General features: G+C 42.9%; 1 protein-coding gene across 3 annotated transcripts in view; it reads left to right on the top strand.

Annotated features, from left to right (window-relative positions):
- Positions 1 to 15004, top strand: part of Ap1ar (adaptor related protein complex 1 associated regulatory protein) — a 29327-nt gene extending 14323 nt beyond the window's left edge. The window contains exons 4-10 of one of the 3 annotated variants that reach the window (XM_005357260.2): positions 1219 to 1244; positions 5323 to 5419; positions 6652 to 6750; positions 8778 to 8833; positions 9420 to 9493; positions 9682 to 9810; positions 13282 to 15003. In XM_005357260.2, the coding sequence (XP_005357317.1) occupies positions 1219 to 1244; positions 5323 to 5419; positions 6652 to 6750; positions 8778 to 8833; positions 9420 to 9493; positions 9682 to 9810; positions 13282 to 13544 (744 nt within the window). In that variant the 3' untranslated portion in view covers positions 13545 to 15003. Of the gene's footprint in view, positions 1 to 1218; positions 1245 to 5322; positions 5420 to 6651; positions 6751 to 8777; positions 8834 to 9419; positions 9494 to 9681; positions 9811 to 13281 lie in introns of all 3 variants that reach the window. The other 2 variants (XM_026784089.1, XM_005357261.2) reach the window with 2 other exon arrangements.
- The last annotated feature ends 6172 nt before the right edge of the window (positions 15005 to 21176 follow it).

The raw sequence follows: 21176 nt of genomic DNA, 5'->3' as shown, positions 1-21176 counted from the left end.
GAGCAAAAGAAGGCAGTAGATCAGGTCCTCTGCAGCTGGAATCACAGGCGGCTATATATCACATGGTTTGGGTGCTGGGAACTAAACTCAGATCCCTCTGCAAGAGCAACACTGGGCATAATAATCATTTTCCCAGCCCCAACTCATATATGTGGTAGTTTAAGTGTTTCAGAATCCCCATGAATGCTGGCAGCAAATCCTCCTAGGGGAACTAAGATAGACTCCTGAAACCTGTGTTCTTAGCATTTCATCATATGATAAATTTATAGGCTTATTCCATGTGTTTCTATTGAAAATACTTTCCTTAGCATAGGTGCCAGCTTCAACTTTGAACTCACTGTCAACACGCTTTACTGAAACTTTTCTGCCCACATAGTCTCTGTGCAAGATCCGTCACACCTTGTGCTAGGAACATCAGGGAGCAGCTGTACACCATAATGGGGGGGGGGGGGAGTTGTATTTTAAGCCAAAATCTCTCTGTGCTAGGGATTATTTTAAATAGTGAAGCCACAGAGCACAAAATGTAGGCAGCATGACAGAAGTTCCCCTTCTGCATGAGACCTGTAACGAAGGCAGAGTGACAGCCATTGTACTTCCCATCCTTGGCCGGCTCCCAGTCATTTGCTCATCTGCAGCTCTCAAGTGGCCAGAAAGTCTATGGCAGTGGTTCTCAACCCTCCTAACACTGCAGCCCTTGATACAGTTCCTCATGGAGTGGCCCCAGCCGTAACATTAGTTTGCTTACTTCATAACTGCAATTTTGCTACTGTTAGGAATGATATGTGATCCCCCCCACACAAAGGGGTCATGACCCACAGGTGGAGAACAAGAGTGCTGACTTCCAGGGCAGGGTTACAAAAAAACTTTTTAATAGGTATGTAAATTTTAAAACTTTAAGATCTGAATAGCAGACAGCCACAAATGTTGAAGACATAGTGAGTGTGTTGTCTGACACTTCCTAACTGTGAGTTCATTTCCTACATAACAAATATTAGAAAAATTTAAGAATTATCCAACAAATGGTTATTCTATAATTGAGTTTTGCCTTTGAAAAATAGTAAAGGTTTTTTGTTTGTTTTAAATCCTTTTAATAATGAATTTGCTTACTGTGGCAGAAGTAGGTAAGTAAAAATATTTTTTATTAAATGAAAATTGCTTTGGCTTACCTTAGTGAGTACAACTAGTGAAAATCCTTTTACTTGTTTAATTTTCGTGCAGGGGGAGAGTCCAGGAAGCAGCCATAGGTAAGGCTTTTCAAAACAATAAAATGTTTAAGTGTTATGTGACAGAACTTTTCCTGGGGAGATACAACACACCCATCTCTCACTCCAGACAGGGAGCCCAGACAGACTACAAAGTACAGACACCACTGAGTCCCCCTTGAGGTACCAGTTAGCAGAAGTGACTCCAAAGACTGCTGGGTCACGTAGGCCTCCCCAGCGCGGGTGACAGCTCACAAGACTGGGAACCTGGAGCTTGCTGCACAGCCTACAAGTGGTTCAAATGGCTGGGCTACAGGGTCCTTTCCAGGTACCTTGGTTGGTCTAAAGTTCTTGTAGGCAACTGGTCTGATCTCAGAGTCTTCTTTGCAGCTTGGTTTATCTAAGAGGGACTAGCAGCTTTCATTGCTCACTGTAGCAGGAAAGGGGCCTAGTGAATCCAGTCAGTTTCAGGGACTTTCTGAAGCCATTTTGAGTGTGTGAGCCCTTGAAATAAGCATTCCAGAGAGTTTCTTATCATAGTCTTCAAGACCGTGAACACTTGTGTTTCAGAAGCAACATTTTCTCTTTATATAAAAGAAAAATAGCCAGGTGGTGGTGGTGCACGCCTTTAATCTCAGCAGTGAGGAGACAGGACAGGCTACAAAGATACAGAGGAACCCTGTCTCAAAAAACTGAGAGAGAGAGAGAGAGAGAGAGAGAGCGCTAATAATTGCCCCAAATACTATTTTGAATAATAAAAATGTTTGTTTATGCCAATTTATCGATTTTCTGTCTAAGTTAGGCCTAGGTTATAAACAATTTAGTTTTCTTAGAGCCACTCAGCACTGACAACTCCATCTCTTTTCTTGTCCTACCCCGTTCTCTTCATGGTGACATTCTAAACAGTGGCTCTCAGCCTGTGGGAGGAGACCCCCTCTGGGGTCTTTCACAGTGGTCACACGTCACATATTTACATTATATACATAACAGTAGCGAAGTTACAGTGTGAAATGGCAACAAAAATAATTTGATGGTGGGGGAGGTCACCAAAACATGAGAAACTGTATTAAAGAGCCGCAGGGTTAGGAAGGTTGAGAACCACTCTACAAAAACATTCTACAATTCAAAACCCCTCTTACTACTTCAGAAGTAACTAGAACCTTATACTGTAGTTTATTCACATAGTCTTCTGTGAATTATCTGCTGTTAAATTGCATAGACTGCTTGCTAAAGAAGGCTTGGTCTTTAACTCAGAAGTTCCTAAGCAGGAGAGATGGCTCAGTGGTTAAGAGCACTGACTGCTCGTCCACAGGTTTGATTTCCAGCACCTGCAGGGTGGCTCACAATCATCTGTAACTCCAGTTGTAGGGGATCCAATACCTTCTTCTGGCCTCCCTGGGTACCAGGCATGTTGTGGTGCATAGACATACATGCAGGACAACCCATACACATAAAAAAGAAAGATGTTCCTAATGTCAAGGGAATCGTTTCCTTTTGGGTCATTTTGCTCTTGCATTTTTTTTTTAGTTTAGCAAACCTTATTGGGCAGCTATCCATGTGCTAGATACTATGTTAGATACTGGGATTGAAAGGTTGAGTGTGCACTTGATGTGATGTTGCAGATTGTGATGGCTGCACTGGAAACAAAATCAGGTGAAGTAGGCTTCTGATAGCACACTCAGGAAGATTGCCTGGGCTGCACGAACCTCTTAAAAAAAAAAAGCAAAGGCTGAGAATATGGTTTGGTGGTAGAATGCTTGTGTAGCATGCACAAGGCCTCCCTTGTGCAAAGCCCTGGTTAGTCTAGTCTCAAGCTCACTGCTGCGCTCGCTCTCTCTCTCTCTCTCTCTCTCTCTCTCTCTCTCTCTCTCTCTCTCTCTCTCTCCTATTATAAAACATACTAGTGAAGCTAGGGAATATGTGACAAAGTATGTGTGGGGAGGTTGTCCAAAGGGGCTTCTTTTAAGCCAATGACATCTGGCTTAATCTCTAAAGAGTTGGTTAGCAATTATTGGCCTGGCGAAGGAGACCTTCATGTATAGTCAAAAAATGTGCATACAAAGTGAGATAATTGATGAGAAGGAAGCACTGGGGGACGTATAGAGTGATGGAAATGTGTGTCTTGCTTTCAGTGGAAGATATGGAGAAAACAGTAAAAGTCCAGGGTCTCTGCACAGGTTCAAACCAGACAGAATCCCAGCACTGACAAGGGGGAAGTTGACACAGGGTCCCACCCCTAACCAAGAAGCTGTTTGTAGTTGGCACCTGCCAGGACAAGCAGTTTTAGTTCTCTTCGATGGAGTGTTTGTGTGTGTGTGCGCGCGCTTATGTATATACATATATGTATATGTATATACATCAGCCACACCCAGGAGTAAGTTGGCCAAAACAAAACAGATTCCATTTTTTTGTAAGCCTTTTGTTTTGTTTTGGTATTTTTTTTAATCTTAACTGATTTTCTTTTTAGTTATCTGTTTTCATTTTTGTTTTATGTTTATTTTTCTTCTTTTTGAGGCAAGAGAAGAGAGGGCATGAAATTGGATGGAGAAAGGTAGAGAAGATCTGGGAGGCATTAAGGGAAGGGAAAGAATACAATTAAAATATATTACGTGAGAAGTTTTAAGTTAGCTTTTAAATAAATATATCTAAGGTCTTAGTATTGTTGTACTTTGCTTTGTTTCAGGATGTGTTTGTCTGGGGTTGGGAATTTGCTACACGGCCCAGCTGGCCTCGAGTTCTGTGTGGTTCAGAGTGGCCTTTAATTATTGATCCTTCTGAATGCTAAGAATTTTAACCTACTTTGCCATGCCCAGGGGTAACCAGCTCAGTGGTAGAGCACTTATCTAGCATTTACTAAGTCAGAGGGTCATTTCCCACCCACCACCTCAGAGGGCTGGGCTCGCAAACCTACGGAGGATGATAAAATAGAGCGGGGGGAAGAGTGGTGTGGGAATTACATAGGCACTCAGTGGAAGAGTTTGAAAACAAATGAGAAGTGGTAGGAAGAAAGAACCATCACAGCCTAGGAAGGCGAAAGGTCAGGCCAGGCTAGTAGGAAGGACTTAAGTTGTTTAACAACACAGAAGCCATTGAGTCCAGCGTTACTGGAGTGGCGGAAGCTGACGACTGTGTACTGATGAATGAGGGCAAGCAAGGACGAGAGGACAGGAAACAAGGGGCTGGACCGCCTGCATTATATCCTAGCTGTGCCACGTGCTCGCCCTTAATCTGCGTCCATCTCATTGCCTTCACATGTAATCGCTGCCTCTATACTTTCTATGTTGTTGGGTGCAGCTGGCACGATGTACGTGCAAAGCATTGACTTGAATGAATTCTAAGTGTAGCAATGACCTTAGGTAGGTTACTGCCTCATTAGGAGAGGAAAGGAAGAATAATTTGATATATTTAAGCAAGGGAGTAGAGGTCAAATTAAGTTACCTTTAAGAAAAAGTTTGAACTTAAAGTTACAGAGTTATGTAGGCAGTCATGTGGTAAGTTAAAGGACTGTTGCTGGAGACTGAGGGCCAAATTGTTGCCTCATTTTTCCCTCACAGCCCACAGCAGAAAGGACTAAAGTGGAAAATGTTCAGGGCCCAGAGATAGGCAGAGTCATTGGTGTGATGAACACAGGAGGGTGTGTGGTAAGAAAGGAATTGGGGCCTGCTGTGAGATCCCCGCCGTCCTGAGTGGAGGCCAGGAGATACTGGCTGGATGGCGCGGTGTGAGGAAGGAGCCCGGGGTGATCGGTGGGAGGGCTAAGCTCTGGCTGTGAGCCCTGGGAAGAGAGTACAGCACACTGAAGTTGTGCTCAGTGGTGAGCTGTTTGGGTGTAGTGTAGGATAGCTGTCAGGTAGAGCCTGTGCAGAGAGTAGCCAAGTCTGTACTTCGTAACGGGCAGCTACAGAGGAAAGAAAAGCATATCCTCTTACACCGACAGGAAGACTACTATTGTATTTCAGTTTATATTCTCACAATTGAAGCTCTATCAGGTTGCTTTCATTCAGTTTTGGGTAGGAAAAGTTTAGCGTTCCCCTGGCTTTGGAATGTTTTATTTGGACTTAGGTTCATCAGAAGGCTTTTGTTTGTTTTGTTTCCCTTCCCCTTCCTCCCTGTTCCCCAGGCCACTTACTGAGGAAGAAATTGTTGACTTACAAGAGAGGCATTATGATTCGATTGCTGAAAAGCAGAAAGACGTGGATAGGAAACTCCAGAGGGAGGTAAGTGCTATACCCTGTTGATTAAATATTCTTGAAGCCTGTTGGTGGGGGTCTCACTGGTGTGTTACCAACAGTCACTGGCCTCTGTTTTCATAACTACAGAGAAAAATGATTTAAAAGTGGAAGCTTATTCCGCCTTATTGTGATTGGTTTGATAGTGGTCATGTGATGTTGCAGCAAAACAGGTAGTTTTCAGTTCGCTAACAGGAATGCCAAGCCAGGACAAGCACCTTTGCCGCAGCCAGCCTAAATCAGCTGCTCCATTTCTCACTGAGCTGTGTTTAAGGTTTTGTTTGTCTTGGGTTTTTTGTTCTCAGTGAACCAAGGACCCTACCAGTCACAGTTGTTACATATATCTATGGATGTGGCCTGTGATCACAGCTTCATTATCACTGAACTAAAGAGAATTAGTTGAATTCCACTCCACAGTGAAAGCAGTCTTTTGAGCTGGGCATGGTGCTATGTGCCTACAACCCCAGCCCTTGAGAGGTACAGGCAGGAGAATGAGTTTGAGGCTAGCCTTAGGAACATAGCAAGTTCAAGGTTGGCCTGAACTATATATTTAAGGAGACCCTGTACCAGAAGTAACCTTCTGGTCCTCTAGGCCAGCTATAGTGTACAAGGTGCTGGGCTCAGTCTGCAGTACCAGAGGGAATTGTTTAAAGTAAAAATAAAAACAGTACGTTTAGTACCATTAGTAAGTTACAGTGTGTTAATTTAATCTACATTAAATGACGACAGTACTCTAAAGAAGAAAGGGTAATACTTGGTGTGTTAACTTTGGTTTCATATGCAGTACTTACCACTGAGCTTCTGTGTAAGCTATTGTGGGGGATAAGAGCTTAAATTGGAAAGAAGTTTTTGAATGATGAATGCTAATAAAATTGAAAAATATGTATGGATGGCAATTAAATGGAAAGACCAGAATTCAGAAAAAAGCCTTGTATTTAGGGCTCTTTGATTTCTAAGGGCCAAACCTACTATAGTCGGAGTGACAAGTATTAAAATGGTGACTGGAAATGAGGATCATTGCATTTTCTAAAGAACTCAGTCATGTCTTACATAACATCTGGGGTATGTTGTGGGCAGCCACAAAAATAGTAGTATTGATATGCTTCATAGATACTATTTTCAATGATTTCTGTTTTGTTTTGTAATCGGAATAGCTGGTGTTTAGAGCAGCTAGACAGGTTCTGGTTTCTGTTAATCCTTACCGTTTTGTTCATGTACAGTTAGCCTTACAAGAGGAGAAGTTAAGACTAGAAGAAGAAGCTTTATACGCTGCCCAGCGTGAAGCAGCCAGGGCAGCAAGGCAGCGAAAGCTCCTGGAGGTGAGGGGGAAGACCCCAGCGCACACCAGGGTTACCTCTCCTTGTTTTCTCTGACTATTCCAAGTTGGGACTTTCCTGCTAGAATCAACAGCTCCTTGGGAAGCAGAGGATGTACTTACGCATATATCCCTAGGATTCTCAAAGGCAAATGAATCCATCCTGACCTTCTAGAAGAAACATAAACATGATACTGTGTACTCTACAGCTTTAGATGAGCAGGAACTGATCCTTGTTTAGCCTAAGATGAATCCTAGGGTTCTGAATTCAGATCCTTTTAGGGAAAGTGTATTTAGAAGGCAAATATTTCAAAACTGGTCTTCAGTATAATTTCTCAGGCATTTTATCGTATTTTCATGAAGATTTTTAAAAACAATTTCTTAAATTATAAGATTCTTATACTTAATATAAGTCAAGATATATGATTTATGGCTCACTAGGGGTATTGTTTAATTCTCAATTTCTTATGTGTCTGAGACGCTAAGAGGTAGAGTCTTGAACTTCTTTGGCATATTATCAGGAAAGACAGATGTACCATCTCTTACCGTGACGTGGGGTTATGGCATTATTCCACATGCTTGACAACTGTCAGGAGCAGATTTTTATAGCAGTGTCAGGAACGCTACTAAGAAGGTTCTTAGTTGAAAATTCACAGCAGTCTGGGAGAAAGGGGGCATTTGAAATCCCTGCTCTACAGATGAGGAAGGTGAAGGGCAGGTCTTATAGCTGGGACCCCGGAGAGCCAGAGTCGAGGCCGGTGGTACTTAGCCAGTACACTGCTTACCGTCTCCCTCCGTCATTGCCTGGGTGGGTTTGCCACCAGTGTTGTGGTCCAGTGTTGAGTACAAAACTCAGATCACACGGAGATATAGACAAACTGAAAATTCCTGTCTTTGTGATTTCTATGCCCCCACCTCTGCTCCCTCCTTCCCTTGCTCCCTCCCTCCCTTCCTCCCTCGCTCCCTTCCTCTCTCCTTCTCTCTTCATGGGGGTGGGTTTCAGCAGGGTCCTTATGGGGAAGTGTCCTTTTTAGTATATCCTAAGTACTGGAAAATGTTAAAATTAACTTCACTTTCTATGAAACTAGTTGATGCTCTTAATATAGGCGCTCTTTTTACAATAATAAATTCTCTGCCGTATCTGGTTAAAGCAGTGATTCTCAACCTGTGGGTCGTGATCTTTCACAGGGGTTGCATATCAGATATTTACATTATGATTTATAGCAGTAGCAAATTTATAGTTATGAAGTAGCAATAAAAGTAATATTATAGTTAGGGGCCACCACAACATGAAGAACTGTATTGAAGGGTCACAGCATTAGGAAGGTTGAGAACCACTAGGTTAAAGCATTCCACTGAAGCATGTGTCACTCTGGGTAATCGAGGTTCTCTGTGTTCTTGCTTCCATGGCTAAACGCTTGTTCTGGGAATACATCATTTGCATATCATACATGAACCCAACTGTACAGACACGTGCTGGTTCATTGCTTTTCATAGTAACTGAATCTGCTAAGGCAGGAAAGTAGCCATCTGTATTTAAAAGATGCAGAAGCAGAAAGTTACACTGTGCCAGGAATACACAGCCACTATCAAAGCACAGCTCCAAGAGGTCTAGAGAAGCCTGTGCTAAGTCCCAGATGCTCCACCGCCATTAACATTCCCGAGTCAGCTCAGCCTTCCAAACCCTTACATTTCTCCTTATTCCGTGTCAAAGAAGACGGCAGCATGACCTGAATGCTGGCTTCCTGCCATACCCTTCTAGTCATGGAGGTTCTTAGAGTGTTGAGAACGTGAGGGGCTCCAGTAAACTTCACAACAGCAGAATTCTCAGTCTGACAGCATCACACTGATGAGCTGAGAGTAATTCTGTCCTTAAATAAAAGGATGTAGAAGTAGCGATGAAGGAAAAGACTTCAGTGGAATAATGCTAACTTTTTGTTTTTAGAAACTAGGCAAAGGATGTTGGCATGGGTATTTTTTTTTTAAAGCGTTAACATCAAAATAATTCTGTATTACATTGTGTTTCCAAAGCAAGAAAAGCAGAGAGCTACACAGCGCTATCATCCTGGCAGTGGAGACTATCAAAGGTAAAGAGCAACGTGTTTCCTCCTCCATTTGTGGCAGAAAGTGTTATTTCCAGACAGACCACTGTTCTCAAGATGTGTGTAAATGTATTCACACACTCGAGACCCCGGGTTCAACCCTAACACCCTTTCATATATACACTCATATACTTTCCTCTAAGACATTATCATAGAGAATACTGAGAACTTCTTCTTTTAGCCCTATGATCATTTATTCAAATGACTTTGATGCATTTGTAAGGATAACAGCATCTTCATGTAAAAGGGCTGTGGTAACTGGACTCCTTCAGGTAAGTTGGTAGCAACCTTCATTGTTTATTTTCCTTAATGAAGAACATGCCTATGCTTGTTGGTCGAGGGTTATTGTGAATTGAACTTACCAATCAGCTTTGAGGATTGGCTTTCACAGTTAATCTGTTTTCAGTTTCATGGTAGCATTAAAAATTTTAAGACCCATTTTCACCAGAATATTCTGATTGTACAGCAGTTACAACTTGGGGAAGAGGCTTCAGGCGAGAAATCCCGTCACTCACATAAGTGTTCTGTTAGTCTATTCCAGACGCATTTCCTAAATTCACTTTTATTACAGTGCAGGACCAGAAGATGACCTCGAATCTTGTCTGCGAAACATGAAGTCACAGTACGAAGTTTTTCGAAGCAGTAGTAAGTCTTTTAAAAGATTCTCTCCACATTTTCAGTTTACTTTTTGCCACATTAAGAGCTGTGTTTGTGGAAGCTTGGAGGAACATTAAGATTTAGAGAGACGGTCGTTACCCAGGAAAAGATAAGAAAGCACACGGCTGCTGTGGGAAGAGCACAGTGACATCTCGTTCGTTCGGTGTGTCTTCCAGGACTCTCATCTGATGCCACAGTCCTGACACCAAATACCGAAAGCAGCTGTGACTTAATGACCAAAACCAAATCCACCAGTGGGAATGACGACAGCACCTCCCTAGACCTGGAGTGGGAAGATGAAGAAGGTCTGTCACTTTGTTGTCCCTCGGAGTCACTCTGACCCTTGTTGGTCCAAAGGTTTCTGCCTTGCGTTTAGTGATTTTTAAATTGAGTATATTCAAGCCCATTAAAAAATTATTATCAGACTTTTTTTTTTCTTTAGTGGAGTTTCACTGTGTGGTCTTAGCTGTCTAGGAGTTCACTCTGTAGACCAAGCTGGCCCGAACTCATAGAGATCCACCCACCTCTGCCTGCTGAGTACTAGGCTTCAAGACATGAGTACAACATCCAGCTGACAATGACTATTATTTGTTTCTTAATGTGTAGGTTTCTATGTGTTTGTGTGCACATGTATAGCAAGTCTTTCTCCATCCTGCCAGCCAACTCCCAAATTATGACCAGAGACTTCCTATTCATTGTGAAAGCTCGGCTGATAGCTTAGGCTTGTTTCAATTAACCCATACCTTTTCATGTACATTCTTTTACATGGCTCGGTTACCTTTATGCTGTATTGCTCATGCTGCTTCCTCTGCATCTCCTGGCATCTCTCTTCTTCCCAGCGTCCTCTGCCCAGATTCCTGCCTAGCTGTTGGCCGTTCAGCTTTTTATTAAACTAATCAGTGACACTGTGTGCAAAAAGTTTATCCCACAGCACACATGTGCACACCACAACATGTGTGAAGGACAGGGAACAGCTCTTCTACAGGACTCCGGAAGCTCAGCCCAGCACTTAGCTGTGGATCTCTGCATCTGCTTCCATCAGTTACTTTACTGGGTCTAGGTTCTGTGATGAAATTAGGGTAGTCATCAGTCTGTTTACAGGGGGAGGCCAGTGCAGGCACCCTCTCCACTATTGCTAGGTTTCTTAGCTGGGGTCATTCTTGTGGATTCCTGGGGGTTTCTCTAGTACCATATTTCTCCCTAACCCTATAATGAATGGCTCCGTGTATCAAGATAATTGCTTTCCTTGCTTTCCCTCTTTGTCTCTCCCCCAATTCAACCATCCTGTTTCCTCATGTTCTCCTCCCCCTCCCCTTAATCCCTCCCTCTTTTTTCTCCTCTCCTTTATTCCTCCATCCCCTCTCCCCCTCCCAATTTTCTCAGAAGATCTTTTCTATTTCTCTTAGAAAGCAAATATTAAGTTTAAAAAAAAATGTTTCTAACCTAACTCAGGAAGTTTTCCACATGAGGGATTACTGCCTCTTTCTGAGCAGTTTAAAGTCAAAACTCGATTAATGTCTGATTCACTATAAATGAGCAATTTAATTCTTAAGGATTTTTTTTTTATAGAACACAAGCTGTTGTTCTATAGAAGTCTGAATTTTATCTGGTTAGTCTTCCAAGTCATAGTATCTTACATAGATTGCTTAATCTCTCTAAACCATGGTTGTTCATCCTCAAAAGGGAAGAATAAAGGATAATTTTCATGTTTTGTATAAGTGCTAATGTATTGCTATATATTGCTAAACAATCAAGTATCTGTGTAAGGAAGGTGTAGCTCAGAGGTGGAGTGTTTGCCTAGCATGTGCAAGGACCTGGTTTTGATCCTCAGCACACAAAAAAGAAGTAATAAAAAATGAATAAACATTTGGGAAAAATGAATATGGTAGACAGTCAGTATGTGAAACACCTAATAGGGAATGGTATTACATACAAGTGCTCAGAATTATAGTTAAATTATTTACTTGTTTTCAACACAATTTCATTAATATCCAATTTTGTATCTTCATGTTTAAAAACAGACAATGTACGAAAGAATTACAGAATATAGAACTTAAAGGAAAATCATAAGCTTTAAACAGTTCATAGAATGTTGCAATGGATTGGATCTTAGATGCCTTTAATCACGCTGGTTTGTTTGTCAGTTAGAAGACTTGACAGGCAGAGCTCGCAGTGTTATGACAGGCTGCATTAGTCTGTTTAATCTTCCCAGTGGTGCCCCCTTCTCCAGTCCTGTACGGACCTTAATGTAGGCTTGGATCCCAGCCACCAGTGCGTTTGTATTTACTCTGTCATCTACATGTGCCAATCATATTCCTAGATAAGATTGGCCTGGTCATTACTCAGCTTATTAGCAAAATCGTTCAACCAGCGTAGGCAGAGGGAAGAATCCACTGGAAACCTCCTTTTTGGTCGATACACAGTTGCCGCTTCCTTTAGAGAAATTTCAATCCAAGGTACAAATCCGTAGTCATAGACGTTCTCAGCCTACATAGCTACATAGTCTGTTTTTGTTTTTGGTGAATGTAGATGTGTGTATATGCACATTGTGTGTGTGCTCGCACATACGTCTGGAGGCGGGAGTCAACCTCGGCGTCAGCCCTCTAGAGCTATCATTCTTTTTTGAGATGGTCTCTAGGACCTGGGCTTACTAATGTTGCTAGGCTGGCTGGCCATATTTTTATAATGTTCTCATCTTGTATTAATTAGTTGCTTTACTGAGTTAAGTCTGATTTTTTTCAGGAGTGGCAGACAACAGTGGTAAAGGTTTAATATTCCTTTTTCCTTTCTTTACTGTGAGAGCTGATTCTTTAAGGTCAGAAGATAAGAGTTGGTTGTGTCTCCTATTCCTTAGAACCTCTTTGCCCACCCTAGATTTTAGTTTTTACCAATGAAGATTAGTATTTAGAAATTTTTGTTCTTTCTCCCCTCCATCTGCTTCAGTATTTTTGAGATTCATGTTACTAACAATTTATATCCAGAATGAATATGAAATATCTGCACTCTAGTGTAGTAGAGAATCTTAAATAGCACGAGAACACAGACTTTGGAGCCAGACCAGGTGCACTAGAATTCAGTCTTGGCTAGGACGAAGTTCAGCAGTAGACTTCAGCCTGCAGAGAGCCCTGGGTTCAGTCCCTGTTCTACTTCATAGCTGTGTGACTTCGTGGACATGTACCTCTCTGCTGCAGACTCTTTTCTCTAAAGTCTAGCTGGTGCTTGTGCTCCACTTAACTTCACAGGGTTGGCTAAGGAGCTAGAAATGCAGGCAGTGTTAGCAGGGACCTGGGAGATGCAGGAAAGCCTGTCTTCTCCTTTCCCCAGGAAACGCAGCTTTCATCCAGTGGGGAAAAGACCTTGGCAAAGCTACTGAGTGGCCTTATGAGACTCAGAGCAATGGACTCTCCGTCTCTGTTGTGTTTGATTTATGGCCCTTCTGAGATCCTATTGAGTGTTGCGTTTTTTATCAGAGATATGTGATGTGATTGCACCCCAGATTCTTCTCTGAAGAAAGCTTCCACAGGACTGGCTCCCTAGGTTAATTCACAACTAGAGTCACAGAAGAGCAGTCCTGTTATTAAACCGACAAGTCTTGGTTCATTGGTTTGTTCGTTTTTTTTGAGACAGAGTTTCTCTATAGCCCTGGCTGTCCCGGAGCTCACTTTGTAGACCAGACTGGCCCCAAACTCAGAGCTCTGCTTCCTGGGTACTGGAATTAGAGGTGTTAATGTTGGTTTAGCTGGCAAGTTCCTTAATACAGCTTTTTATTATGCTAGGAATGAATCGGATGCTGCCAATGAGAGAGCGCTCGAAGACAGAAGAGGACATCCTTCGGGCAGCACTGAAGTACAGTAGCAAGAAGGGCAGCAACCCCACGTCCACCTCTGATGATTCCAACGGGCTGGAGTGGGAGAACGACTTCGTCAGCGCCGAGATGGATGATAATGGCAATTCTGAGTACTCCGGGTTTGTGAATCCTGTCTTAGAACTGTCGGACTCTGCCACCAAGCAGTCTGATACGGACCAGCAGATCCGATAGGATGAAACTGTGTGACCTACTTACCAAATGTTAAAAATCACCTAGAATGTACAGATGGATGCTGAGCCTTTTTGTAAGGTGGCATAGGAACCTTGTGACAAGTGCAGGAGTGGAGGGAGAGACAGCTGAATGCTTCGGTCAGGTGCGGTCTCAACATCTGCCTTGTGTGTCCCAGGACTGACTCGGTGAGCTGACATATCAAACATTCATGGCATTCCTGTTCACCCTGGTCAGAGTTCTGCATCTTAAATCATTTTTGTTTTACTTTGACTGCTTTAGTAAACCTATTTTATTACAGAAATAAAAATCTGAAAGTCTTTTGTTGGTTCTCAGCAGATGTAAAGGCAGCGTGAGGGAGGGATGTTGGATGTATTTAGGAGGCTGGTCCCTTTTCCAACATCATTTACAGTGATGACTTCCTTTAATTTTGTTGTCGAGCAGTCAGCAGTTAACCAGAGATGACCCCAAAGCGTGCCGAGACCTCACATACACACACCCTAATCCAGTGTTTACTCAATCTGAATAGAAAATAGTAAGATTAAAGAAACTTTCAGTTTGGATACTTTGAGTTGGTAATAAATAATAGTTAACAATATAAATTAAATTTTTTTTACTTCCTTTTACATGCCTCTATGTTGGGTTTAAATTGAGATCTTAACTGTTTGCTTTCATTTTTTTTTTTTATATTTCCAGTGGATGATCTTTGCAAGATTTTACACAGAACATATTCTGTGAATGAATTAAGAAAACATTAAAATACGAGTATTTCCAAGTAAATAAAATCCTTTCTGATAGGAAAGGTCCTGTTGATTGTATTGCCCTTTCCTTTGCCTTGTAGTACAAGGTGCTTTGTGGGACGGAACTAATGTATCTGTGTATTGACGGCCTGTGTCTGGATCCATGTGGAAGACCAGGGCTGAGAAACGCTCCCTAACTGCATTCCTTGGTTTGGCTGAGGACTGAGTGTCACTGTGGCAGGCACACTGTTCTGTCTCCCTTGCTGTCTTGCTTTCTTCAGCAGTGATGGTGCATGCTCTCAACGGTACAGGAAGGCCCAGGTAGAGATAGTGAAGTTCTTCTGTCCATGAAAAGTTGTGTGGCCCTTTCGATATCTGAACTGCTATACAATGACATCTGCAGTTTTGTCATTTTTTTAGTCTCATAGAAATAAATATACTTTGATATGTAAATATGCATTAGGTTATGCTATTATTTATATCTGTCTTAAAATTTAAATTGCAGTTGTGCCATGGAAATAATTTAAAAAATACTCTATATTCACATTGCCTGTGTTCCTGCTTTTTAAGGTTTATATTACATCAGATGTATATTTTTGGTTTGGCATAAGCTACTGTTGTAATTTTTTGGCTTTTTGTTCATAAAGAATTTTCTGAAGGAATGGTAACTTCTCAAGGATTGTGAATAAACATTTTTACATTTAATGATATTTGCATATTGCTGGTATTGCTTCATAATAGTAGAGATAGTGAGACTCTTTGGTATATAATTATTTTCCTTAATCAGATATGAAGATAAAAGACTGGAACTACCTGTAAAATTATGCTTTCATTACCAAGAAAAGGAATTGTTGTGTTTTGGGTTTTCTTATTGTTGTTGTTTGTTTTGTTTTTTTCTCTTTGCTTTGTTTATAAAATGCTAAGAATGACATTTGTTCAGCAGACTTTGGTGAATCTGCTGGGTAGGGAAGAGTTTGAGGGGCCCTGCTCTCTCACTTACTGTTCTGATGAGAGACGTTGATGAACACTGTCTTAGTGACTTTTCTCCTGCCAAAACAAAACACCGTGACCAAGGATCTATTGGGAACTTATGGTTCCAGAGGACTGGAGTGTATGACCGTCATGGCAGGGAGGCATGGTGCTGGAGCAGAAGCTGGGAGCTCACGTCTCATCCACAGGCACAAAGCAGACAGAACTAACAGAGAAACGGCATGGGCATTTGAAACCTCAGAGCACAGCCGCTCCCACCAGCTGTACAAAAAGCATTCAAATAGATGAATCTTTGAGAGCCATTTTCATCCAAACCATCAAATTTTGCTTCCACTTCCTGGCCTCCATAGGCCCATGACCATACCATAATATAAAGTGCTTTTAGTCCAGTTTGAGAAATCCCCACAGCCTTGCACAGTCTCAGAGTTTCATCTGAGGCTCGAGGCAGTCTCTTAATGGTAACCCTTTGCAAGATGGAAAAACTATTAAATTACCTGCGTCCGATATACAGTGGTGCAGAGTGTACAGCACCATTCGAAAGGGAGGGATGGTGGCAAAGCAAGGAAGTACTGCACCAAAGCCAGACAGAAACAAAGAACAAACTCCCAACTCCTGTAGTTCTTTTTCCAATACCAGCAGGCTTACGTGGACCCATCCTTCCAGCTTTGCTGACTGCATCACACTTCTCTACCGAGGGCTGGTTCCACTCCCTCTATGCCGCTCTCCTTGACAGACATTCCAGGGCTCTGACATCTCCAACACAATCTAGGCTTCCCTCCACATCTTCACTCAGTGGTCTCCGCACAGAGACTCCCCTGCCACACCTGGCTTCAGGCTTTCCTTAACTGGAGCGTCCATAGCCCCTTACTCCCCTATCCTTAAGACTCTGAAGTCAGAACTACAGGGCCCTTGTTGCCAAGTTTGGCTGCCCCCCTAGGGATACGACCTATCTCTTCATTACATTTGAATAAGCCATGATTTATTGGTGCTTTCCTTTATTGGATAAGCTTTTCTTTATTTTAGAAGAAGATTGATTTGGCATTTCCTTTTTGTAAGGTGGACGCATAGGCTGGGTGGGGCCTTGCCCGGAAGGTACCACTCCTGTGACTCCATTTCACACCAGACCTTTCTTTAGACTTCTCTCTTTAATCACAGGGTGGCTTCGGCATTAAACTTCCTGGTGCCCTTTTTCTCCTCACACTGTACATTTCGTGTGCCTTTTTGTCCTGCGTGGACCTGCCTAATGGTGTTCACTAATAAGCACACCACAGCCACTATTAGGCTGTCTCCTGTGCCAGGGAAGTTAGTCCCCAACTCTTCACTTGCTTCAGGCAGAGTCTCAGGACAAGGGTGAAAAGCAGTCACATTCTTTGCCAAAATAGTACAAGAATTTCCTCTAGCCCAGCTGCTAATATTGTTCCCCTCTGAAACCTCTTGAGCTGGGACCCCGGAGGTCACATTGCTCTCAGCACCACTCTGGGTTTTGTTTTGTTTTGTTTTGATTTTTCGAGACAGGGTTTCTCTCTGTACCTTTGGGTTCTGCCCTGGAACTAGCTTTTGTAGACCAGTCTGTCCTCAAACTCACAGAGATCCACCTGCCTCTGCCTCCCAAGTGTTGGGATTAAAGGTGTGCACCGCTACTGCCCGGCCACTCTAGCTTTCAAGCTTCTGCTAGGATGGCTTACAGCATTCAACGGCTTCCCTAATCCCAAACCCTCTGTGATCCTTCAAAAAAACAGCGTGGTCAGCCTTGTCATAGCAATACCGTACTCACTGGTACCAACTTCTGTCGTTCTTGGCAGAAGTTTCTGTCCTGCCTGGTCCCGCAACTGTTCAGTCCCAAAGAAGCACATAGAGGTGTACATTCATTGTGAATTGGTTGGCCTCTTAGCCCAGGCTTCTTATTATCTTTCACATCTTAAATTCACCCATAATTCTTCTCTGTGTTAGCCACAGGGCTTGTGGTACCTTTTATCAGTGAAGCATTCCCATCTTGCTTCCTTTGCATCTGGGTGGTGACTGCAGACTGAGCCTTTCCTCTTCCCAGAATTCTCCTATTCTAATCACCTCGCCTTTACCTCCTGCCTGGCTACTGGCTGATCAGCATTTTATTAAACCAGTACAACTGATAAATCTTTACAGGGTACAAGACCATTGTCCCACAGCATGTCTTATTCCATTGCTGTGAAGAGACACCATGACGAAGGTTATCTTCTACAAGATAAAGTGTATTGGGGGTTCATGGCTCCAGGGGGTTAGAGTCCATATCCATCATGGCAGGAAGCATGGCAGCAGTGACTGAGAACTTCTGGTCCACACACATGAGGCAGAAAGAGTATTGAGACATTGCATGAAGTGACACATCCTCCAGGGCTACACCTCCCAATCCTTCCCAAACAGTTCCTCCAACTGGGGACCAAATATTCAAGTATATGAGCCTATAGGGGCCATTTTCATTCAAACCACCACAAATATATATGTCCAAAAAAAAAAAAATCACAGACCAGTTAGGAAATACACAAAGCGATAGGGCAAGGCAACAAGATCTAGTGAGGTCTTCCCACAGGTCAGGAGACTTCATGGAGGAGACATTTGTTTGGGGTCTTGAGCAGGTGGGAGAGCCTGGTAAAGAAGGTTGTAGGTCAGGAGAAGAGTATTGCAAAGTTCATGGGGAAAAAGACTCAGGGACTGAAATATCGTGAGTGAGGGGAGGAGTTGTAAGAGATGAGAGGAGCGTGTCAGGGGGCCATTCATGGACGCTTCACAGGCCATTGTCAGGAGCAAAAGAGAGAAACTGTTGATGTGTGATAGAACGCTCCTGACAAAGTGATCGTCATTTCTGAAAGTTGTTAAGTAGGGAATAGGTCATAAGAAGGGCTAGCTCAGGCACATAGTACTCCCAGTGGGGTGACGTGTGGCTAAGTTCACAATGGCCATGGAGAATAGGAGCCAATTTTAGAGGGAGACCCACGAGGGTTTCCCATTGAGTTGAATATGGGGATAAAAGCAAGGGCTGAATCAGATCATCTGCTCGATGTGTCCAGTCCATACAGGCTGGACTCCACACTGATGCAGATCTTGGCCGAAAGCCTTAGGAGCTCTTCTGGGATGTGGGAAAGTAGTCAGTGTTTATAGGAACCATCAGGCATTTCTCATCTTTCTCTCTGTCAAGAGGCGGTGCTCATCCAGTTCCGTCACTCCAGTGACGCATAGAACTGACGTCACCCCATTGAGACATCTACTAACCTTCTTGGCCACAGTTCAGTTGGTCTTCAACAATGTAAACATAGACTACTCTGATTATGCTTTTGTCACCTCTAATTTGTCCCCTGTGACTCAGTGACATCTTAAGAGCATCCCTGAGAATGATCCCATGCTCCTTTGGTTTGCTCGTAAAAATAAGTATCTGAGTTCTCAGTTTCTCTTCTGGATAAACCTGTGGATACTTGACAGCCGACCTGGCAGTCACAGCCCTACCTGACAATAACCTCTTGCCTCTGACTTGACTTAATCAGAGCAATGGAAAGAACAGGGTTAGTTAGGTGGGAGAAATGAAATTTTTTTTGTTGGAAAACTCGAATGAGATATTTCCATGAGGGGCAGATCAAAAGGTGTTTGTGTATGTCTGCCACTCAAGGAAGAATTGTCGCTGGAAGTTTGAGGATTATTGGCAGACATGTTGTCTCATTTCTGCCATTAAATACGCAAGCCACAGCCACTTAAGGGGAAAAAGATTTGTTCTGACTCACGGTCAGGAATGCAGTCCATAACAAAGAAGTCTGAACATGGACACATTCTGTCCACAACCAGGAAGCCCAGAATGATCATCCCAGGCCTCGGCTAGTATTCTTCTTTCTGTGTAGTCCATGTCCCCATCCCCTCAAATGGACCGTCCGCAATTAAGGTGCCTTTTCCCACCTCCACCTAGAGAATCCCTCCCAGCCACTCCCCGAGGTGTGTCTCCTAGAAGACTGTAGATCCTGCAAAGTGACATTAGCCACCCAGTAAGTGGGTGCTATTTTAAGTCATATCAGCTGAGAAGTCCAGCTCCTTGGGATGGGGTGGGGGGGTGTAGAAAGCCACCTATCTGATGCAGATACAGAGTTTGAGAGTTGGGTCACCGGCACCAAATGATTTGAAAAGGTGACCATTGAGCTTAGGGAATGGCAGGACTGATGGAATGCGGGTGTTAGACAACGGCAGGGTGGTGAAGAACGGAGAAGAGTCGGCGTAGATATTCTGTTTGCAGGGTTTTTCTGTAGAAGTGTGGTAGCTGGAGGGGGATGGAGCGTCGTGGGAGGATCTCACTGAAGAGTCTACGGTAATCCCTCTGAAATGGTGGAATTTGGAAAGGGGCCCCTTTTGTCAGAAGTTGTATAAATATATTCCAGCAAAGGACAGACTTTACATTTTACTTTTGCTACAGTTACCCCAATCATAGATTATTAACAGACATCTACTAAGATATTCTATTCAATACAATATTTCCCCATCTCCATTTACTTTGTGTCTCCTATTAGTATTCTGATCGTAGAGAGAAAAATGGAATTCAGTGAAAGAAACAGCTTCACCAAAACAATTCTTAGAAAACATTAAAGAAGAAATGAGATGAAATTTGGAGATTATTCTTATGAGTGTTTGGTTAAAATTACAAATTTATTTGAAGGAAATCCTTTCCCTGACACCTAGACGTAGTAACATCCTTTCTGTGTTAATCCTTTAGGAAAATAACGAGCTGCCCCGCGTTGAGGAGTCATAACGGCTGACTGGCCAGTTCAAACTTAACCATGTGGGAGAGTTAGACACTTGCAGACTCAGGGCTAAATTTATCCCGAGTCATTTGTAGTCCTTTGAAAGCCTCCATTGCCCGCCCTTCTGCCCCACCTAATATTCGTAGAGTCATCCAAACCTTTGAAATGTATTCTTGGCAGAATAATAGTTTTATCAATCTAGAAGATAAGAATTCATGCCACCTGTCCACTAGCCCCACCCCCTTGTCACTCTTTGGTTAATAAAAAAATAACATATATGAAACATCTTCTGGGGCAATGTTGGCATATGGTTGCTCTAATTTGACTCGAGAATAAACTATCTCTTATCCCCTTTTTAGTTCATAGAGGTGAGAGCTCTTTTAATTCAGAGAACGTTAGATACAAGGACCAGATAGATGCTCGGTGTTCCTCCTCCCACAGCACGGAGCATTGTGATGAGGGACTCCAAGTTACACCTCAACTGGGCCTCCCAGAGCCCTGTGTGGGAGGTGCTGTCTTAATCCTCAGTTTCAGAAAAGGAGAAGGGGGAAAGGTGTCAGGATACATAGGAAATGAGGATAAACCCTGACTGGGGGTCAACAGTGCTAATCCCACAACCGAAAATAAGACCACTACCCCAGGTTAAAGCTGAATTGGAAGCACACTTTAATTAAATACTGGTCAGGTGTGTGGGTTCTGGCCGGGTCCATACCCAGGTTCCTGGAAAAATGGCCCAGAATCACAGTGTGTAGAGGAATTGTGGGAAAACCCACAATTCATTGCATTTCCTATCCGGTCCAGTCAGGGCAAGCCTACCTCTAGGCATAGGTCCATCCTGTGAACCTCCCACCTCTATGTGATCAAGCATATAGGTGCAGATGGGTCAAGCAAACTTGTTTAGGGGAACAAAAACCTGTGGCTTGTTGACGCCCGTAAACAATAGCCTCAGACATTTCAGGATCTGTCCTTGGGCAAGGGGCTTGCAGATCAAAGACATTTTTGTTTCATGGGTCTCTTAGGCATAGTAATTAAAACTAAAAATGTAATTTTGGCTCACAATAGGCCACATTGAACATCATGTTTCCTTTTCTAGAAACTGGGTCAACACTGTTTATGGATGCTCGGGAAGTTTGGGGTTTGTTTTGTCTTATTTT

Source organism: Microtus ochrogaster, chromosome 21 (genome assembly GCF_000317375.1).
Source record: "Microtus ochrogaster isolate Prairie Vole_2 chromosome 21, MicOch1.0, whole genome shotgun sequence".
NCBI lineage: Eukaryota > Metazoa > Chordata > Mammalia > Rodentia > Cricetidae > Microtus > Microtus ochrogaster.
The sequence above is the reverse complement of the archived record's forward strand: the minus strand, read 5'-3'. Positions and strand labels throughout refer to the sequence as shown.